At 48.4% G+C, this 20236-nt stretch overlaps 1 protein-coding gene across 1 annotated transcript in view; it reads left to right on the forward strand.

The window, feature by feature from the left end:
- Positions 1–19982, forward strand: part of LOC141076415 (uncharacterized) — a 52927-nt gene extending 32945 nt beyond the window's left edge. Inside the window, 2 exon segments of the mRNA XM_073563867.1 lie at positions 12730–12817; positions 18839–19982. Coding sequence (XP_073419968.1) covers positions 12730–12817; positions 18839–19779 — 1029 coding nt within the window. The 3' untranslated portion in view covers positions 19780–19982.
- Positions 19983–20236: the final 254 nt, after the last annotated feature.

Genomic DNA, 20236 nt, shown 5'->3' on the forward strand with positions numbered 1-20236 from the left:
GACCCTGGTATATTACCTCTCTGGTTTCCTGTCCACGACCCTGGTATATTACCTCTCTGGTTTACTGTTCATGCTGTTGTGAGCAGAATGAATTCCCACATTATTGAATTGAGTTGATTTTACTCTTTGAGCTCGGCACTATGGGGAATTCCATCCCAGAGCTTCCATCTAATATGGCGATCGGCTCCTTCTTTTTCTCAGTTCTCGGTGCCTGCTCTGCAGGCAGTGAAGTAAGAGCTCACTATGCTTTTTATTCAAATAGGTATTTTTGCTGAATTTTATTAAATGTTAACTAAAATGAACATGGATATAAATATTTATAAATGCGCTAAAACACATATCAGGAACTTCTGGTGTGACAAGAGCTCCGTAAACCAGCTTCTCTCAGTGAGATTCCTGGGACCTATTCAACCTTGCGACTGGCTAATTGCCTGTCAGTGAGACTCTCCAGACATCTCCATCGGCGGCGCATGGAGAGATTTATTAACAGAAGCGGTCCCGGAAAAGTTTAAATCCCCACACACCACTAGAAGCGTGCAACAAGATGGCGCCCGACACTCCAAAAGCAAAGAAATCTAGTAAGTCCTCGGGCACAGCACCGCATACGATACAGACGGGGGAGGAAGAGGGGGAACTACCAGCAGGACTTAATATACCATATAAAGCTCTGGCTGCAGAGGTGGCTAAAATATTGGCACCAGACATAAAAAAGACTTGAACAAACAGTTTCTGCATCATTGCAGCAGCTGCAGGCTTCCATCACCCAGCGGTCTGAAGGCTTGATATAGCTGAGCACAGATTGAGTGCAGCAGAGGATGAACTTCAGAATATACAACTAAAGCTGAGAAAAGCCACAAAATTGAGCCTGCAATTGTCTGAAAAAGTAAATGATCTAGAAAACAGATCGAGGAGAAACAATCTAAGGATAATACGTCTCCCAGAATCTAGAAAACAGATCGAGGAGAAACAATCTAAGGATAATACGTCTCCCAGAATCTAGAAAACAGATCGAGGAGAAACAATCTAAGGATAATACGTCTCCCAGAATCTAGAAAACAGATCGAGGAGAAACAATCTAAGGATAATACGTCTCCCAGAATCTAGAAAACAGATAGAGGAGAAACAATCTAAGGATAATACGTCTCCTAGAATCTATCCCCCCTACTCATTTAATGAAGATTTGTATGGAGGAACTTCCCAGATCATTGGGGATAGAAAACAGTATGAAAGTAGAAAGAGCCCCCAGAGTGGGTCCACCTCTGCCCCAGCAGCACAATTCTCCCTCTCCTTCTAGTAGAGCAAGACCGGTAATTGTGAAATATCTGGACTTTGTGGCTAAATCTGCCCTTCTACAACATTACAGAAAAAGTCGACTCAGATCACTATTAGACGCTACAAAGGTTTATTATTCAACGATTATTCCGTAGAAGTCACAAAGAAAAGGAGAGCATTTAGTGATCTGTGTACTGCAGTAGCGTAGCTACCGGGGGGGGCAGAGGGGGCGGTGGCCCCGGGCCCCGCGCTCTGATGGGGCCCACCCGAGCTATGCTATGTAACTATATCGGCGTGCAGATCGCGCCGATACAATTCCATGCTGCAGCAGGGAGTAAGTCATGTGACCGTTCTTCTGCAGAGGAGAGGGGGAGGGGAGGTCACTCACCCAATCCTGGCTGAGCGCGCTCTCCTTGAAAGCTCCCTGCTGCAGAGAAGTCATCAGCTCCAGCAGCAGCCTGGACGCGGGGGGCTCTGCCTCTGCCTGTGAGCTGAGTTCACTGTCTGCTCTGCACTTGATTGCTTCTGACTGAGAGGAGCCTGACAGCTGAGGAGCCGCTGCTCCAGGACCGGTGGACACTGCACACGGCATGGGGATTGATGAGTATCTATGGTAATCTCTATTTGAAGTGTCTAATCTGTTGCTTTGGATATATACATACAACTTACTGCTATTGGGGTGTAATATTCATTACATGATGCTCTCCTTACGTGTTACATAGTTTTCAGGCACTTTGCAGCGGTCACTGATGCGCTATATGGCGATGCTTTGTCTTGGCCTGGGAATTTACTGCACTTTGGGACTGAGAGAAAACCAGGAAAAGTGCAAACTAGAGATCGCACTGCTGGCTGCAGGCATTGAGCTGTGCAGAGAGAGCGGCGCATCCTCCCTGGCAGGCAGAGGGAGGGTTAAACCAGTGTATCACCTTATCTCGCTGTTTGTGCTGGCGTGTAATTATTAACCTACCCGTTACCAGGCTGACCGCGAGTCCTAGAGGATTAGGGGATGTGCACACGTTGTGGATTACTCTGCGGATTTTTCCGCACGGATTTGGCCAAATCCACAGGTAAATCCACAGGTTAAATGACCGGCGTTTTACCTGCGGATATAGTGCAGATTTTGTGCGGATTTCCCCTGTGTTTTTACACCTGCGGATTCCGCACAAAGAATTGACATGCTGCAGATTTAAATCCGCAGAAAATCCGCAGCGTGTGCACTGTGTTCTTCATTTCTCATAGACAGTACTGTACAACGCAGCAGGAACTGCTAATCCGCAGGACCAAATCCACCGCGGATCCGCAGCAGAATCCGCAACGTGTGCACACAGCCTAACTAGTGTTTGCTGCTCCTACTGGGAAGTGAAGTCTGGCACTTGTAGTGCCACAGCAGCAGTTAGTGCTTGATGACAAATAGCTGTGGAATAGTGTTTCTGTACAGCGATTGTTAGCGGCATGGACATGTTACTAGTGTGATATATTAGTATCAGTAATGCAGGTGACTTATCGCTAATCCTACAATGTGGGGAGCTACAGGGGGGAGGGCGGTCACCCCGGGACCAGCGCTCTGAGGGGACCCACCCACAGCACGCCGATAGTGTTACATTCTGCGGCAGATCAGGCAGAATCGATCTCCCTGCTCTGCGGGCACTTATTGTTATAGGGAGCTCAGGTAACTCTGAGGCTGAGTTCACACGTGGCGTTTTTTTCACGTTTCCGCAGCGGTTTTAACCGCGCGATTTTGCCACGAAAAATAAGCATCCCATGCATTCCTATGGGATTCCACAATGCTGTGCTAATGCTGCGGTTTTTACCGAGGCGGAATCGCTTCGCGGTAAAAAACGCAGCATGCTCATTAATTTGCGGAATCCCGGTGATCCCGCACCCATAGGAATGTATTGTTCCGCTTACTTCCCGCATGTGGCTGTGCCAACCATGCGGAAAGTAAGCAGAACAATTGCGGATGGTACCCACGGTCCGGAGGAGAGGAGACTGTCCTCCGGGCTTTGGGTACCATATCCCTGTAAAAAATAGAATTTAAAATAAAAAATATTGTTATTCTTACCTTCCGGCGTCCCGCGCAGCCTTCCCGCCTCTCTCCACGCTCCCGGTCCCAGTAATCCTTTGCGAAAATGCCCATGATGGCATCCGTTCTCGCGGGATCGCGAAGTGTCGCGGTAATTCGTGATGACGTCGCGCGAATGACCGCGAAACTTTGTGATCCCGCGAGAACGGACGTCATCGCGGGCATTTTCGCAAAGGATTATTGGGAACGGCTGCGCGGGACGTCGGAAGGTAAGAATAACACCATTTTTTATTTTTTTTTACATTCTATCTTTTACTACTGATGCTGCATAGGCGGCCTCAGTAATAAAAAGTTGGTCACACTCATCAAACACTGTGTTTGATGAGTGTGACCAACCTGTCAATCAGTTCTCCAAGCGATGCTAAAGATCACTTGGAAAACGCTAGCATTTTGCAAGCTAAATACGCTTGCAAAATGCTAGTTTTTCCGCGGGAAAATCGCGGGAATTTAAAATGCGATTTTCCCGCAGAATGGAATTCCGGAATTCTCGCGGTAATTTCCGCGAGAGTTCCGGTACGTGTACACTTAGCCTGACTGTCAAAGGGGCACAAATGGCGCTATTACTTTCTAGGGGACAAAATATGGGCACTGTTTTCAAGAGTTGCTTTAGAATTTAGAGGGCACAGAGAACCACACAGCAGGTACAGTTAAAGGGACACATACAGCAGCAGCGGCTCAGCATTGGGGTTTCAGCAGGGTAAGGAGTTTGTGCAGGTAGGGAGTAGTCTCATTGGTGACAGTGCTGAAAATATGAGACATGAAATGAATCTTTGTTGTAATCTCTGCAGACGAGTCCTGGCTGGAAGAAGTTGTCATGTTGGTCTGGGCCAGATGGAAATGTGAACGATTCCATCAGAAAGAACGTCAGCTGTAAGTCACCATCTGTAACTGTTCTGTGATCTCTTATACGGTATGTTGTGTAGGACGGGTATCTACCACTCACTATATGGCGGTAATATCAATATTGGTCTTTATTTAGAAATTATATTCAGCAACAGCGCCGTCCTCTGCTGAGGTTCTCCTCCACTATTACTGTGCGTCACCGAGTTGTAATCAAGGTTACCTGGTTGGGGGCCCCCTGAGAAGTTTTCCCCCCCTGAACCAAAACCCTAGCTACGCCTCTGCTCATTGATCTACTATGCTATAAATTCTCCACAAAATGATAAAAAATTGAAGTATACAGTATGTTACAGTGGGAGGAGGATCTGGGGTTTGAACAGTCAATTGATGAATGGTATCGTAGCTGTGACACCCTATCAGAAGGTAGTCACCAGACTTCCCTTGTGGAGACCTCCTTAAAACTATTGTACAGAGTCTATTATGTACCGGAAAAAATTCACAGCATTTTTCCTAAAATCTCGGGAGACTGTTTTAGGGGCTGTGGAATATCTGGTGACATGAGACATATTTGGTGGTCTTGTACGGTGGTTTCTGGGCTTTGGGAGAAGGTGAAGCGTCTGATAGCACAGATGTATGGTGGACCGGTTGATCTGGAACCTATTACTGGGAACCAGGCCTTCCCGGCTTCCAAAAAGCTTTCAGAAGCTAGTAAACTACATATGTATGGTCACTAAAATCCACATTGCGGCAAAGTGGAAGTCGCCCTCACTGCCAATATCTATGGTGAAAGAGAAGATGAACAACATTATGTTATTCTCATTTGTGGCCCCAGCGTTTCTTGTAGAATAAATCCCTTTCTCACACAGTCCTGTAGTAATGACTTTGTTCTCACGTTTTGTAGGAGGGTTCGTCTGACTCCATCTTATGTTTTCAGTATAAGTGCGAGAGATGAGAGACCGACGACCGCAGTTTTACCGTGTGTGTCCGGCGTCAGTTCCACAGTGTGAGAGATGCAGGGTCTGTGACCGAAGCTGGGGGTATACGGGTGTATACAGCATACACAGAGGGGTCTGTGACCGAAGCTGGGGGTATACGGGTGTATACAGCATACACAGGGGGGTCTGTGACCGAAGCTGGGGGTATACGGGTGTATACAGCATACACAGAGGGGTCTGTGACCGAAGCTGGGGGTATACGGGTGTATACAGCATACACAGAGGGGTCTGTGACCGAAGCTGGGGGTATACGGGTGTATACAGCATACACAGAGGGGTCTGTGACTGAAGCTGGGGGTATATGGGTGTATACAGCATACACAGGGGGGGTCTGTGACCGAAGCTGGGGGTATAGGGGTGTATACAGAGTACACAGGGATCTGCGACCGAAGCTGGGGGTATACGGATGTGTACAGCATACACAGAGGAGTCTGTGACCGAAGCTGGGGCTATACGGGTGTATACAGCATACACAGAGGGGTCTGTGACCGAAGCTGGGGGTATACGGGTGTATACAGAGTACACAGGGATCTGCGACCGAAGCTGGGGGTATACGGGTGTGTACATCATACACAGAGGGATCTGTGACCGAAGCTGGGGGTATACAGGTGTATACAGCGTACACAGAGGGGTCTGTGACCGAAGCTGGGGGTATACGGGTGTATACAGCATACACAGGGGTCTGCGACCAAAGCTGGGGGTATATGGGTGTATACAGTGTACACAGGGGTCTGTTACCGAAGCTGGGGATATACGGGTGTATACAGCATACACAGAGGGGTCTATGACTGAAGCTGGGGGTATACGGGTGTATATAGCGTACACAGGGGGGTCTGTGACCAAAGCTGGGGGTATACGGGTGTATACAGCGTACACAGGTGTCTGTGACCAAAACTGGGGATATACGGTGTATACAGCGTACACAGAGGGGTCTGGACCGAAGCTGGGGGTATACGGGTGTATACAGCATACACAGAAGGGTCTGTGACCGAAGCTGGGGGTATACGGGTGTATACAGCATACACACAGGGTTCTGAGACTGAAGCTGGGGGTATACAGTATACACAGGGGTCTGCGACTGAAGCTGGGGGTATATGGGTGTACACAGCATACACAGAGGGGTCTGCGACCGAAGCTGGGGGTATACGGGTGTATACAGCGTACACACAGGGGTCTGTGACCGAAGCTGGGGGTATACGGGTGTATACAGCATACACAGAGGGGTCTGTGACTGAAGCTGGGGCTATACGGGTGTATACAGCATACACAGAGGGGTCTGTGACCGAAGCTGGGGGTATACGGGTGTATACAGAGTACACAGGGATCTGCGACCGAAGCTGGGGGTATACGGGTGTGTACATCATACACAGAGGGATCTGTGACCGAAGCTGGGGGTATACAGGTGTATACAGCGTACACAGAGGGGTCTGTGACCGAAGCTGGGGGTATACGGGTGTATATAGCATACACAGGGGTCTGCGACCAAAGCTGGGGGTATATGGGTGTATACAGTGTACACAGGGGTCTGTTACCGAAGCTGGGGACATACGGGTGTATACAGCATACACAGAGGGGTCTATGACTGAAGCTGGGGGTATACGGGTGTATATAGCGTACACAGGGGGGTCTGTGACCAAAGCTGGGGGTATACGGGTGTATACAGCGTGCACAGGTGTCTGTGACCAAAACTGGGGATATACGGGTGTATACAGTGAACACAGGGGGCTGTGACCGAATCTGGGGGTATACGGTGTATACAGCGTACACAGAGGGGTCTGGACCGAAGCTGGGGGTATACGGGTGTATACAGCATACACAGAAGGGTCTGTGGCCGAAGCTGGGGGTATACGGGTGTATACAGCATACACAGGGGTCTGCGACCGAAGCTGGAGGTATACGGGTGTATACAGCGTAAAGAGAGGGATCTGTGACCGAAGCTGGGGGTATACGGGTGTATACAGCACACACACAGGGTTCTGAGACTGAAGCTGGGGGTATACAGGTGTATACAGTGTGAGACGCAGGGTCTGTGACTGAAGCTTGGGGTATACGGGTGTATACAGTGTACACAGAGGCGTCTGCGACCGAACCTGGGGGTATACGGGTGTATAAAGAGCACACTGAGGGGTCTGCGACCGAAGCTGGGGGTATACGGGTGTATACAGAGTACACAGGGATCTGCGACCGAAGCTGGGGGTATACGGGTGTGTACATCATACACAGAGGGATCTGTGACCGAAGCTGGGGGTATACAGGTGTATACAGCGTACACAGAGGGGTCTGTGACCGAAGCTGGGGGTATACGGGTGTATACAGCATACACAGGGGTCTGCGACCAAAGCTGGGGGTATATGGGTGTATACAGTGTACACAGGGGTCTGTTACCGAAGCTGGGGACATACGGGTGTATACAGCATACACAGAGGGGTCTATGACTGAAGCTGGGGGTATACGGGTGTATATAGCGTACAAAGGGGGGTCTGTGACCAAAGCTGGGGGTATACGGGTGTATACAGCGTACACAGGTGTCTGTGACCAAAACTGGGGATATACGGGTGTATACAGTGAACACAGGGGGCTGTGACCGAATCTGGGGGTATACGGTGTATACAGCGTACACAGAGGGGTCTGGACCGAAGCTGGGGGTATACGGGTGTATACAGCATACACAGAAGGGTCTGTGACCGAAGCTGGGGGTATACGGGTGTATACAGCATACACACAGTGTTCTGAGACTGAAGCTGGGGGTATACAGTATACACAGGGGTCTGCGACTGAAGCTGGGGGTATATGGGTGTACACAGCATACACAGAGGGGTCTGCGACCGAAGCTGGGGGTATACGGGTGTATACAGCGTACACACAGGGGTCTGCGACCGAAGCTGGAGGTATACGGGTGTATACAGTGTAAAGAGAGGGATCTGTGACCGAAGCTGGGGGTATACGGGTGTATACAGCACACACACAGGGTTCTGAGACTGAAGCTGGGGGTATACAGGTGTATACAGTGTGAGACGCAGGGTCTGTGACTGAAGCTTGGGGTATACGGGTGTATACAGTGTACACAGAGGCGTCTGCGACCGAACCTGGGGGTATACGGGTGTATAAAGAGCACACTGAGGGGTCTGCGACTGAAGCTGGGGGTATACGGGTGTATACAGCGTACAAAGAGGCGTCTGCGACCGAAGCATGCGGGTATGTGGGTGTATAGAGCGTACACAGGGGTCTGCGCCCGAAGATGGGGGTATTCGGGTGTATACAGCATACACAGAGGGGTCTGTGACTGAAGATGGGGGTATACAGAGTACACAGAGGGGTCCACACAAGCACGGCTTCGCTCCGTACACCTCGTACACACGCGGCTCCGCTCCGTACACCTCGTACACATGTGGCTTCGCTCCGTACACCTTGTACACACATGGCTCCGCTCCGTACACCTCGTACACACACGTCTCCGCTCCATACACCTCGTACAAACACGGCTCCGCTCCGTACACCTTGTACACACACGGCTCCGCTCCGTACACCTCGTACACACACGGCACCGCTCCGTACACCTCGTACACACACGGCTCCGCTCCGTACACCTCGTACACACACGGCTCCGCTCCGTACACCTCGTACACACACGGCTCCGCTCCGTACACCTCGTACACACACGGCTCCGCTCCGTACACCTTCTACACACACGGCTCCGCTCCTTACACCTCGTACACACACGTCTCCGCTCCGTACACCTCGTACACACACGGCTCCACTCCGTACACCCCGTACACACACGGCTCCGCTCCGTACACCTCGTACACACACGGCTCCGCTCCGTACACCTCGTACACACACGGCTCCGCTCCGTACACCTCGTACACACACATTTCCGCTCCGTACACCTCGTACACACACGGCTCCACTCCGTACACCCCGTACACACACGGCTCCGCTCCGTACACCTCGTACACACACGGCTCCGCTCCGTACACCTCGTACACACGCGGCTCCGCTCCGTACACCTCGTACACACGCGGCTCCGCTCCGTACACCTCGTACACACGCGGCTCCGCTCCGTACACCTCGTACACACGCGGCTCCGCTCCGTACACCTCGTACACACGCGGCTCCGCTCCGTACACCTCGTACACACGCGGCTCCGCTCCGTACACCTCGTACACACGCGGCTCCGCTCCGTACACCTCGTACACACGCGGCTCCGCTCCGTACACCTCGTACACACGCGGCTCCGCTCCGTACACCTCGTACACACGCGGCTCCGCTCCGTACACCTCGTACACACGCGGCTCCGCTCCGTACACCTCGTACACACACGGCTCCGCTCCGTACACCTCGTACACACGGCTCTGCTCCGTACACCTCGTACACACGCGGCTCCGCTCCGTACACCTCGTACACACACGGCTCCGCTCCGTACACCTCGTACACACACGGCTCCGCTCCGTACACCTCGTACACACACGGCTCCGCTCCGTACACCTTCTACACACACGGCTCCGCTCCTTACACCTCGTACACACACGTCTCCGCTCCGTACACCTCGTACACACACGGCTCCACTCCGTACACCCCGTACACACACGGCTCCGCTCCGTACACCCCGTACACACACGGCTCCGCTCCGTACACCTCGTACACACACGGCTCCGCTCCGTACACCTCGTACACACACATTTCCGCTCCGTACACCTCGTACACACACGGCTCCGCTCCGTACACCCCGTACACACACGGCTCCGCTCCGTACACCTCGTACACACACGGCTCCGCTCCGTACACCTCGTACACACGCGGCTCCGCTCCGTACACCTCGTACACACGCGGCTCCGCTCCGTACACCTCGTACACACGCGGCTCCGCTCCGTACACCTCGTACACACGCGGCTCCGCTCCGTACACCTCGTACACACGCTGCTCCGCTCCGTACACCTCGTACACACGCGGCTCCGCTCCGTACACCTCGTACACACGGCTCCGCTCCGTACACCTCGTACACACGGCTCCGCTCCGTACACCTCGTACACACGCGGCTCCGCTCCGTACACCTCGTACACACGGCTCCGCTCCGTACACCTCGTACACACACGGCTCCGCTCCGTACACCTCGTACACACACGGCTCCGCTCCGTACACCTCGTACACACACGGCTCCGCTCCGTACACCTCGTACACACACGGCTCCGCTCCGTACACCTCGTACACACACGGCTCCGCTCCGTACACCTCGTACACACGGCTCTGCTCCGTACACCTCGTACACACACGGCTCTGCTCCGTACACCTCGTACACACGCGGCTCCGCTCCGTACACCTCGTACACACGGCTCCGCTCCGCACACCTCGTACACACACGGCTCCACTCCGTACACCTTGTACACACACGGCTCCGCTCCGTACACCTTGTACACACACGGCTCCGCTCCGTACACCTCGTACACACACGGCTCCGCTCCGTACACCTCATATACACACGGCTCCGCTCCGTACACCTCGTACACACACGGCTCTGCTACATCCACCCTGTAAACCCCTCCTGACCCCACACAGAAACTTCCCCTCATCCAGCACCATGACAACCAGCACAGCAGAGTCCTGCACACACTGAGGCCCCTGATCATGTGACTCCTGACTCCTCCCCTCCTGTGACCTCATCACAGGTCCTGTGCGCACAGAGCAGCTGTAGAAATCTCCGGCCTCGGGGGTCTCACCAGACTTCGCTCTTTTCTTGCAGGGGCCGCAGTGGATTTCATCCTGGATCCATAGAGCTGAATAGAGGAGCGATGTTCCTTCACTCTGATGGGAATTGATGGTGACGTTTGTCCAACGTCCACGTTACCGAGTAAATCCCCCCAGGACTGCAGCCGGTAAAGACCCCGATATCCACAGGTGTCCCCTCTAATTGGGGGAAAGGGATAGAAAAGCCTCTTATCCCGAGGGGAAACCCTGTACATGGAGACATCGGCCTCAGATCTCTCCTGTCCTGTTCTTCCAGAAAAGCCTCAAACTTCTGTGTGTGACTCAGAGCTGAGATCTAACGTGAGAGAAGATTCCAGTGCGGGAAGACGGGAAACCTTCATATAGACGGCCGGTGGGGATGGAGGCAGTGACCGACTCTGGCCACATCTGTCTCTAGAGCCGCAGTAGAAGATGAAGATGTCGTCCTCATCATGAAGGAGTTATTTCTCATGTCGCGTGTAATGAATATCTCCTGCAGTATTACTAATGCCGATTCCAGTGTCGGTAATGAGACGAGAATTAGCGTTATGGAAGATGAGTCTATGAGGAACGTGTTCAGCTGCCGACTCCGAGGAGGAAACTGCTTGTTGTCTGAGGCCTAAATATATAGGTTTTATTAGTAGATGTCAGGGGAGAAAACTAAACCCTGTAAGATAATAAATCTCCTCCTATGTTTCCCTTATTGTCTCCAGTAATTGTATTATTACACAGGATTCTTATGATGTTACATCGGATCATCTTCTTCTCATTCAGATCTCTACAATATCGGATCCTCTCAGTGAAGATCTTCTACAGAAGAGAATTTTCCTGATTTACCCATCAAGGATGGATATGGACAGAGACAAGATGGCGGAGAGGATGTTACACCTCACCCTAGAGATCCTCTTCCGTCTCACTGGAGAGGTGAGAGATTCTGATGATGTCACATTACATCATTCTTATCTATGGGAATAACAGATGGACAGAACTGGAGAGGTGAGGACTCTGGAATTGTCTGTAGTGAGAATTATTAATGTCTCTCCATAACCAGGATTACACAGTGGTGAAGAAGACCTCTAGTGATCGCTGTCAGGACCCTGTGTCTGAGGGATGGGGAAGACCCCTGAGCCCAATCACGGGGCCTCCACCTCACCCCCTGATCCATGAGGACATCAATGACCAGAAGATCCTAGAACTCATCTACAAGATGATTGAGCTGCTGACTGGAGAGGTGACACTGCTGGGAATGCTGGGACATTATACAGTAACACTATGAAGGGATCGGGGATGACGGTATCATTGTATGTGTCAGGTTCCTATAAGGTGTCAGGATGTCGCCGTCTATTTCTCCATGGAGGAGTGGGAGTATTTAGAAGGACACAAAGATCTGTACAAGAACGTCATAATGGAGGTTCCGCAGCCCCTCACATCTCCAGGTAATAGACAGGACTAAATACACACGGCCTATAATTATCTGTATGTAGAGAATGAATTCAGTCCCTGTATGTGTTTCCTCCAGATCTATCCAGTAAGAGGACAACACCACAGAGATGTCCCCGTCCTCTTCTTCCACAGGACTGTAACCAAGAAGATCCCAGTGCTCCTCAGGATCATCAGGTAGATGGAGAGAAGGTGTCAGGAGATCTCCCCTATGATGTGTAGACGGCTGTGAAGGTCTTGTGCTCAGTCTTGTTTTATCCACCAGTATTATATGTTTTATACTTGTGTAATGAGAACGGTGGAGATGGCAGGATTAGAGCTGATCATAGATGGGACTTCTCCATCTGTCTGTGACTTTTACAATATGTTTTTCAGGGTGAAGATCTGACCCATATTAATACTACAGAGACATATGTGAGAGATGATGAGCGGTGTAAAGAGAAGATTCCCACATATGACTACCCAGGTGAGTAGTAACCACTGAATGCAGAGAAGTCACAGATTCCTCTCAGTCACCGGCTGTGGCTGCTTTATCGGTGGTGTAGTCCGGCCGTATTACCATGATCACCATTTTGCCTCTAGACCACAACATTCTCCTCCACCCAAAACTGTTCAAATGACTTTGATACAGGAAAGATATATATCTTTGTACCGTGTTAGCCAGTAGATAAAAGAATATTTAGAATTGAGAGTCCTCAGTAGTTGATACCACCTTTTCAGTTAGCCATTAAAAGGTATCACATTGCAAGCTTTCGAGACTCCTCAGGTCTCTTCATCAGGCTAGACTAATGCAACATCTGAAAAATCACATATTTATACACAAAACAGCACAAAAATAGCGCAACAGATAAGACAAGTAACATTTAGCAGAATTGTCATAAATATTGGAACAGTTTATAGATTAGGAGTGTGAAGGTTTTATTGCCCTCTGATTGGGGTCTGGTTCTGTGTTGTGTGATGACCCCAGAAGTTCTGAAGAGCAAATTCCTTAATTGATGTAAAAAGACATAAATCCAAGCGACACATTCATTCCTGCACTGAGTGTGTCAAAAGTTGTCATAAATTTATGCTCCCAGACCCTCCTGTCTCTCTGAGAGTTGAAGTTACCTTTTAATACAAGTAACTTAATGTCCATCATGCTATGACCGGGGATACAAAAATGTTTGCCACAGGTAGATCCCTTCTTTTTTCTCTTATTGTGTGGCGATGAGAATTCATCCTTATTCTCAGTTTTTGCCCGGTCTCCCCCACATACAGACCCCCAGTTGGACATTTAGTACAAATAATTAAGTACACCCCATTAGATGTGATGCAGGTGAAAGTACCTGGGATCTTGTAGTCCTGATGTGAGGTGGGGATCTTTATCTTGCCCGTGGTCATTATAAATGGACAGGCTTTACATTTTTTCTGGTTGCAAGGAAAGGTTCCTGCAGCTGTTGAGGACAGGGAGCTTCTGACAATGACGCTTCTTAGATTTGGGGGCTGCCTAAAACACAGCAGTGGGGGGTCTGGAAACATGGATTGTAATCGGGCATCTTTTTGAAGTAAAGGTTGTAATTTCCGTGCCGCTCCCCTTAGCACCTCCAGATTTGGGTTGTAGGTGACCACTAGAGGCTCCCAGTTATTCTCTTCTTTAGCTTTGTAATGTGGCAGGTGATTCCTTGACATTCTGGTGGCTCTTGTAATTTGGTTTTCTATTGTTCTTGGATGGTAGCCCTGACTCAAAAAGGACTTTCTGAGGCGACCGAGGTGTTTGTCTCTATCCATGGGGTTGGAACATACGTTATATGTTATATGTTGTTAACGTATGATATTCCGATCACGCTCAGTAATGCAATACAATGAGTGCGTGGAAAACACCGGACTGCACTCCGATGACATAATGGAGAAGAGTTTGTTCTCCATCTTTTCCTCAGTGTTCTCTGATTTTCTCATCCTAGACAATCGGACCACACTGTGCTGACACTCGGGTCAGATCCTGATCCAAGTGTCAGCTGTACAGTATAATTGGCCGATTCTCTCAGATCAGAGGATATATATGGCCGTCTGCATTGGCCCTTAGAAATCCATGTAGCCGCACACTCCGGTCCGAGTGCCGGTGGCAGTGCTGGGTGTTGTTTCTCACATCACACACCCTAGTGTGACCCCGGCCTTAGAATGATTCTTGTACTCAGCGTTTGCAGGGTGCTGTAGCCTTGTGTTTGTATCTAGGGTATGTGCACACAGTTTTATTTCAGGGGGCAGAGCTGCTTCAGGAAAGTGTCTCCAGTCTTTTACCTGAAGGCGCCATGTCTTTTGTGCCACCGGCGTCTTTTCTCGATAGTTTCTATTATAGTTGCAGGTGACAGAATGTGCTACTTGTATTAATGGCCTCAGTTTCCAAGCACTGAAGCAGATAAAAGATGTAACAGACGGAGCGGGTACAGCAATGTGGTTTTCCATTGCCGTGCACTACATTCATGTTTAGCGGCAGGTTTGTGGCGCTTCTTCAATCCGCCTGACAAAGATGTGTGCACATCCCCTTACCTTGGTTCTGCAGCCACAAAATACAGGCATCCCAGCATGAAAGCCATCTGTCCAGTCTCTGCCGCTTCTATAAGGAAGGCAAGGCAGCGATAAACTGGTTAATGAGTCACTACACATGGGCGGTGATGGGTGCGGCCCCCAGACGGGAACTTTAGTGATTTTCACGTATGAAAAAAACTAAATGAATGAAAATCTTCTCCTGTACATCACAGTGTTAATCCGCGCAGAGTGCACTGGGGCGATCTATGTGGGGTCTGTGATCGGCGCAGGTTCAGAGACTTGTGGAGGAGATTGTGTCTGTGACATCGATAAAAAACGAAAATGTCTCTGATTTTTATTTTGGAGACACAGTCTGCAAGAACATGAGCCTGTGAGCAGCACCATAGACTATAATGGAAGAGAACTAATGAAAACCACAGAGAGAACATGGACGTGAGAAACGGCCGTCTGACTGAGACTTTCCTGTCATTACTGTGCTCCAGCATGTCCACGACCACCGACCAGCCATATACACGTCAGTCAGTGTCCTCTACGGCCTGTTCACACAGGAGGACGCACTTCTCTGTGCACACAGCGACTGGTAATATGTTCTGTGCACGTAGCATGTCCTGTTCTCAGGAGCGCATGTCCTGTTTACCCCGAGCAATGTGCCACCAAGAACCTGGATTGTTAAGCCGTGACTAATAATCATTTTTCCTTCCATCAGGTGATTACTGACCTATTGAAATGAGCCGATAATCAGGAAGCCGCGCTCTTACAATCCCACATTTCATGATTATTGGCTCATCTAAAGTGGCCATAATTCAGTGGCTGTCAGCTCTGCAGGTCACAACACTAAACGTTGTGATTGTAGGCCGCGGACCTGTATTAGACGATCTAGAGAGCAAGATTACAGAGGGTACAAGACGTGGGCCTGTGGTCTTACAAATGCCAGGGCTGAATTTCACTCCCAGTCCGGCCCTGGCTACATGGAAAATAAAGACACAGCCAGAATAAAGCCTTTTATTAGCAATAAAACAAAAAAAATTTCATTTTTTATTTAAAAATAACAAACACAGTTATACTCACCTAACGCCTATTTCCACCGAAGACCTCGCTCTCCTGTAATAAAAATAAAATACAACAACAATATACCATACCTGTCTGTCGCTCTGTCCCACGCCATAATCCATGTCTGATGGATAATTAGTTTTCAACCTGGACGGTGCCACGATGCAACCATGCAGGCAGAGAACCACTGGTGAATGAGCTGCTGCAAGCGCAACATCATTGACCAGCAGTGACATCGTCGAGGTTTCCAGCCAGGCTGAACTGCAGTGACCTCAGGACCGTGGGAAAAACTTATTGATGAGGCCAGCACAGTTCAAGCCGTCACAGCAGATCACCGTGAGAATTCTCTGTGTTATTGTTAAATAAAAAATGAAAACTGTGTTTTGTTTTATTTCTAATAAAAGACTTTATTCTGGCTGTGTCTTTATTTACCATATAACTATAGGATTAGTAATGGAGAGGTGTCTTATAGACACCTCTCCATTACTAAGCCGTGGGCTTGATGTCACCTGTCAATACAAGGGTGACATCAACCCCACAAATATGAACTCCACTTGCCATCACTATAGGGCAAGTGGGAAGAGCCGGGCAAAGCACCAGAATTGGCGCATCTAATAGATGTGCCTTTTCTGGGCAGCTGCGGGCTGTTATTTTTAGGCTGGCCCCTTACAAGCCTGAGAATACCAGCCCCCAGTTGTCAGCTTTAGCAAGGTTTGTTGTCAAAAATGGGGGGACCCCATGCAGTTTTTTAAATTATTTAAATAATTTAAAAAACAGTGTTGGGACCCCTCTATTCTTGATAACCATCCTTGCTGAAGCTGACAGATGAGGGTTGCAGCCCCCAGTTGCGAGTTTTCCAGACTGGTTATAGGAAATACAGGGGAATCCTCGCCAGTTTTTTCATTCATTTACTTAGTTATAGCACAGGCGTCAGGTGAGGAATACTCCCATCATCCGCTCCTGCTGTCACTGTTCTTAGCAGCAGGTGTAGGTTGATGGGAGTAATAGTTCCAAAAGCCGCCACCTGCTGTCATCATTCTGACTTTAATATAACTCTCATCATTCTCTCCGCCGGCAGAGCAGGGGAGAATGATGAGAGCGTCTTCAGCACCCGACACCGGGGAACAGCGATTAATGTAGCGCTTCATCCCTGCTGGCCGTCCATGTAGTACTGATGCTGCACACACGCGGCACACGGTTGTCACGTGTGCCACGAGTATTACACACATGGACATCTCCGGTACCGGCAATATCAGGACGTGTGAAACCGGCCTTATACACAGTTCTCTTTAAATGCCTAATATTTCTTCTTAAAACTCATCTTACAGAAGATATTGGAGCTTAGGATAGTATAGATTGTGAAGTCTCCGAGACCCACATGCTAATTACCCCAGAGAGGTTTCACCACTAGTTACTCATTTATTACTGATGAAGACTGTGGAGTTTGATCATTTCAGTAGTTCCTAATCAGACCCCATTATTAATATCTGACGTGTGGCACTTTATTTGATGGTAACTTTGGAATTCTGCACAAAGGATAATAGAAAACAAATGGATCTTACAAATTATTTTCCAGCTTCGCACTATACCCTACATACGATTGTACTCTACTGTCTGGGCACATGGCAGAGTTCAGAAGGGAAGGAGCGCCATTTAGCTATTTGAATGCAGATCTAGCTGGAATAGTTTGCAGAAACAATGTATTGGGAGCACTGTTCATGGTCACCTGGCAGCTCAAAAGATGTCCACCATGAACATGCTTGGCTCTATCTTCTCTGCTTTCCATATCCCAAGGATTGCCTTGCTCATCGCCCTTTAACAACCTCACATGGAATCTGGACTTACACAGGGACCCCTAGGCTTGGCCCATGGTGTTACCTGCTATTCTGTGGTGTTAGATGGCAAGAGGAATAGTCAGGTAGCTGGGTCAGAACCAGAAGGACAGAACACAGAATCAGAAGACACAAGAGTAGTCAGTAAACGGGCCACGGTCACAGCAGGAAACAAATACACAAGCCACAAGCTGAGCCCAGAGGACTGAACCAGAGGAGAACAGCGCTGTATCTGGCAGATTCCGGCCATGTGCTTTGCGCTTTAGTAGGGTGTGGTACTTTCCAATTGGTTGAAGTAGGGAGCAGATTACTCCAGCTGGACAGCAGGAACAGATCCCAGATGAGATTGGTCACACCATATGCAGAAGACCTAATATAACTAAATGACAAAAAACCAGAATAGTCGAAATCCCCATAAAGTGATTCCATTTTATAAATTAATTCACTGAGGGTTATAATCCTTAGGAGGAGTGAAGATTTTGACTCCACAGCCACTTTCTGGAAATTAACACGCAGTGGATGTTGGAGAGTGAAAATTACACATTTGCCATTTTCTTACCCAGCACATAGTGCCCAGATTGTGCTCCAGGAGACACCGCAAATTAAGTGGGTTCTTCTCACTATAATATTGCTAAATACAGGGATCCTAAATGTTGTTTGCGCACACTGCAAGACTCCGAAGAGAGAGCGGATTTTGCTGGATTGGTTTGTAGAAACCTTGTTGCTTTTCAACAGCCTTTGAGCCACTAATAGTGCGGGAACCTCTGTTTTTCCATTGACAGATGATGGACCTGAGTGGGGACTTGTTTTGGTGAGATGGGAATTGGTATTTTTTTTGCCTATAGAACATTGATTGGTTTCTTTTTATTCGATATTTGGGAGGCAGAATGAACAAACAGTTGAACACCGCACACTACTGGTTCATCCAACAAGGTTTTCTATTAGACTGTGAACTGTCATTGTCTTGGTAAATAATTTAAGTTTTTAACATAGCTTGCCATTTTTATGGACAGTTTAAGTAGAAATGTTCAAAAATATAAAACTTAAGGATATTTTATTAAAATTTTCTTTTATCTTAGCAGATGAGTGTACCAGGAGATCAGAGGGACAGCTGACGTCTTCAATTTTTAAACCTGATGATCTTGAGATGCTACAAAATACAACTGAAGTGAATGCTATTACTCCAGATATACCATCATCCATTCACAGCAAAGATCTGTCATCTGATCCTATGAAACAGGTCCCATCTTCTGATTCATTACCGATTACTAAGGAAAATCAAAGTCACAAAAGAGGCATTAAAAAACAAACTGCTACTAAAGCAAAGAAGTCATTTTCATGTTCAGAATGTGGGAAATATTTTGCACGGAAATCACATTTTGTTTCCCACCAGAGAACGCACACAGGGGAGAAGCCTTTTTCATGTTCAGAATGTGGGAAATATTTTAGCAATAAATCAGACTGTCTTAAGCACCAGAGAACGCACACAGGGGAGAAGCCATTTCCCTGTTCAGAATGTGGGAAATGTTTTGCACAGATATCACAATTTGTTACCCACAAAAGAACTCACACAGGGGAGAAGCCTTATCCCTGTTCAGAATGTGGGAAATGCTTTAACCAGAAATGTCATCTTGTTAATCACCAGAGAACTCACACAGGGGAGAAGCCTTTTACCTGTTCAGAATGTGGGAAATGTTTTAACCAGAAATCAGATTTGGTTAATCACCATAGAACTCACACAGGGGAGAAGCCATTTTCTTGTTCAGAATGTGGGAAATGTTTTAACTGGAAATCAGATTTGGTTCATCACCATAGAACTCACACAGGGGAGAAGCCATTTTCCTGCTCAGAATGTGGGAAATGTTTTAACTGTAAATCATATTTGTTTAAGCACCAAAGAACTCACACAGGGGAGAAGCTTTTTAACTGTTCAGAATGTGGGAAATGTTTTGTGAAGAAATCATCTCTTATTAGTCACCAAAAAACTCACACAGGGGAGAATCCTGTATCATATTCTTAATGTGGGAAATGTTTTCTACCAAAATCAACTCTTAATAAACATCAGGGAAGTCATACGGGGAGAAGCTTTTTTCATGTTCAAAATGTTAGAAATATTTTAACTCAAAATTGTATGTTCTTAAAGGTGTTGACCACTACGAGGACAACCCCTTGTCATTTCTCATGTTTGGCCATGTTAAAATAAAAGCACTCATTGTACGAGAATGATCAGTACTAAATATATTGAACAGCCATGTTGGACTGAGCTGCCATCTTGGAAAAACTTTCGCTAACTAACTTTGCAGCTAATGAGATGACTTTATGGGAGCTCTAGCCAGAATGGAGACATAAAATGACATCAGAGCCATTAGCAGGTATGGTTGGCATACACAAGGGTTAATAGGAGGAGCTGCAGGGCATTGTGAGAGTAAGTAATGGTGTCATATGGTAGTAAGTAGTGTCTGTGATGAGGACAATAC

This window comes from Dendrobates tinctorius, unplaced genomic scaffold (assembly GCF_039654945.1).
Source record: "Dendrobates tinctorius isolate UK_male_01 unplaced genomic scaffold, ASM3965494v1 ptg000404l, whole genome shotgun sequence".
Classification (NCBI taxonomy): Eukaryota; Metazoa; Chordata; class Amphibia; order Anura; family Dendrobatidae; genus Dendrobates; species Dendrobates tinctorius.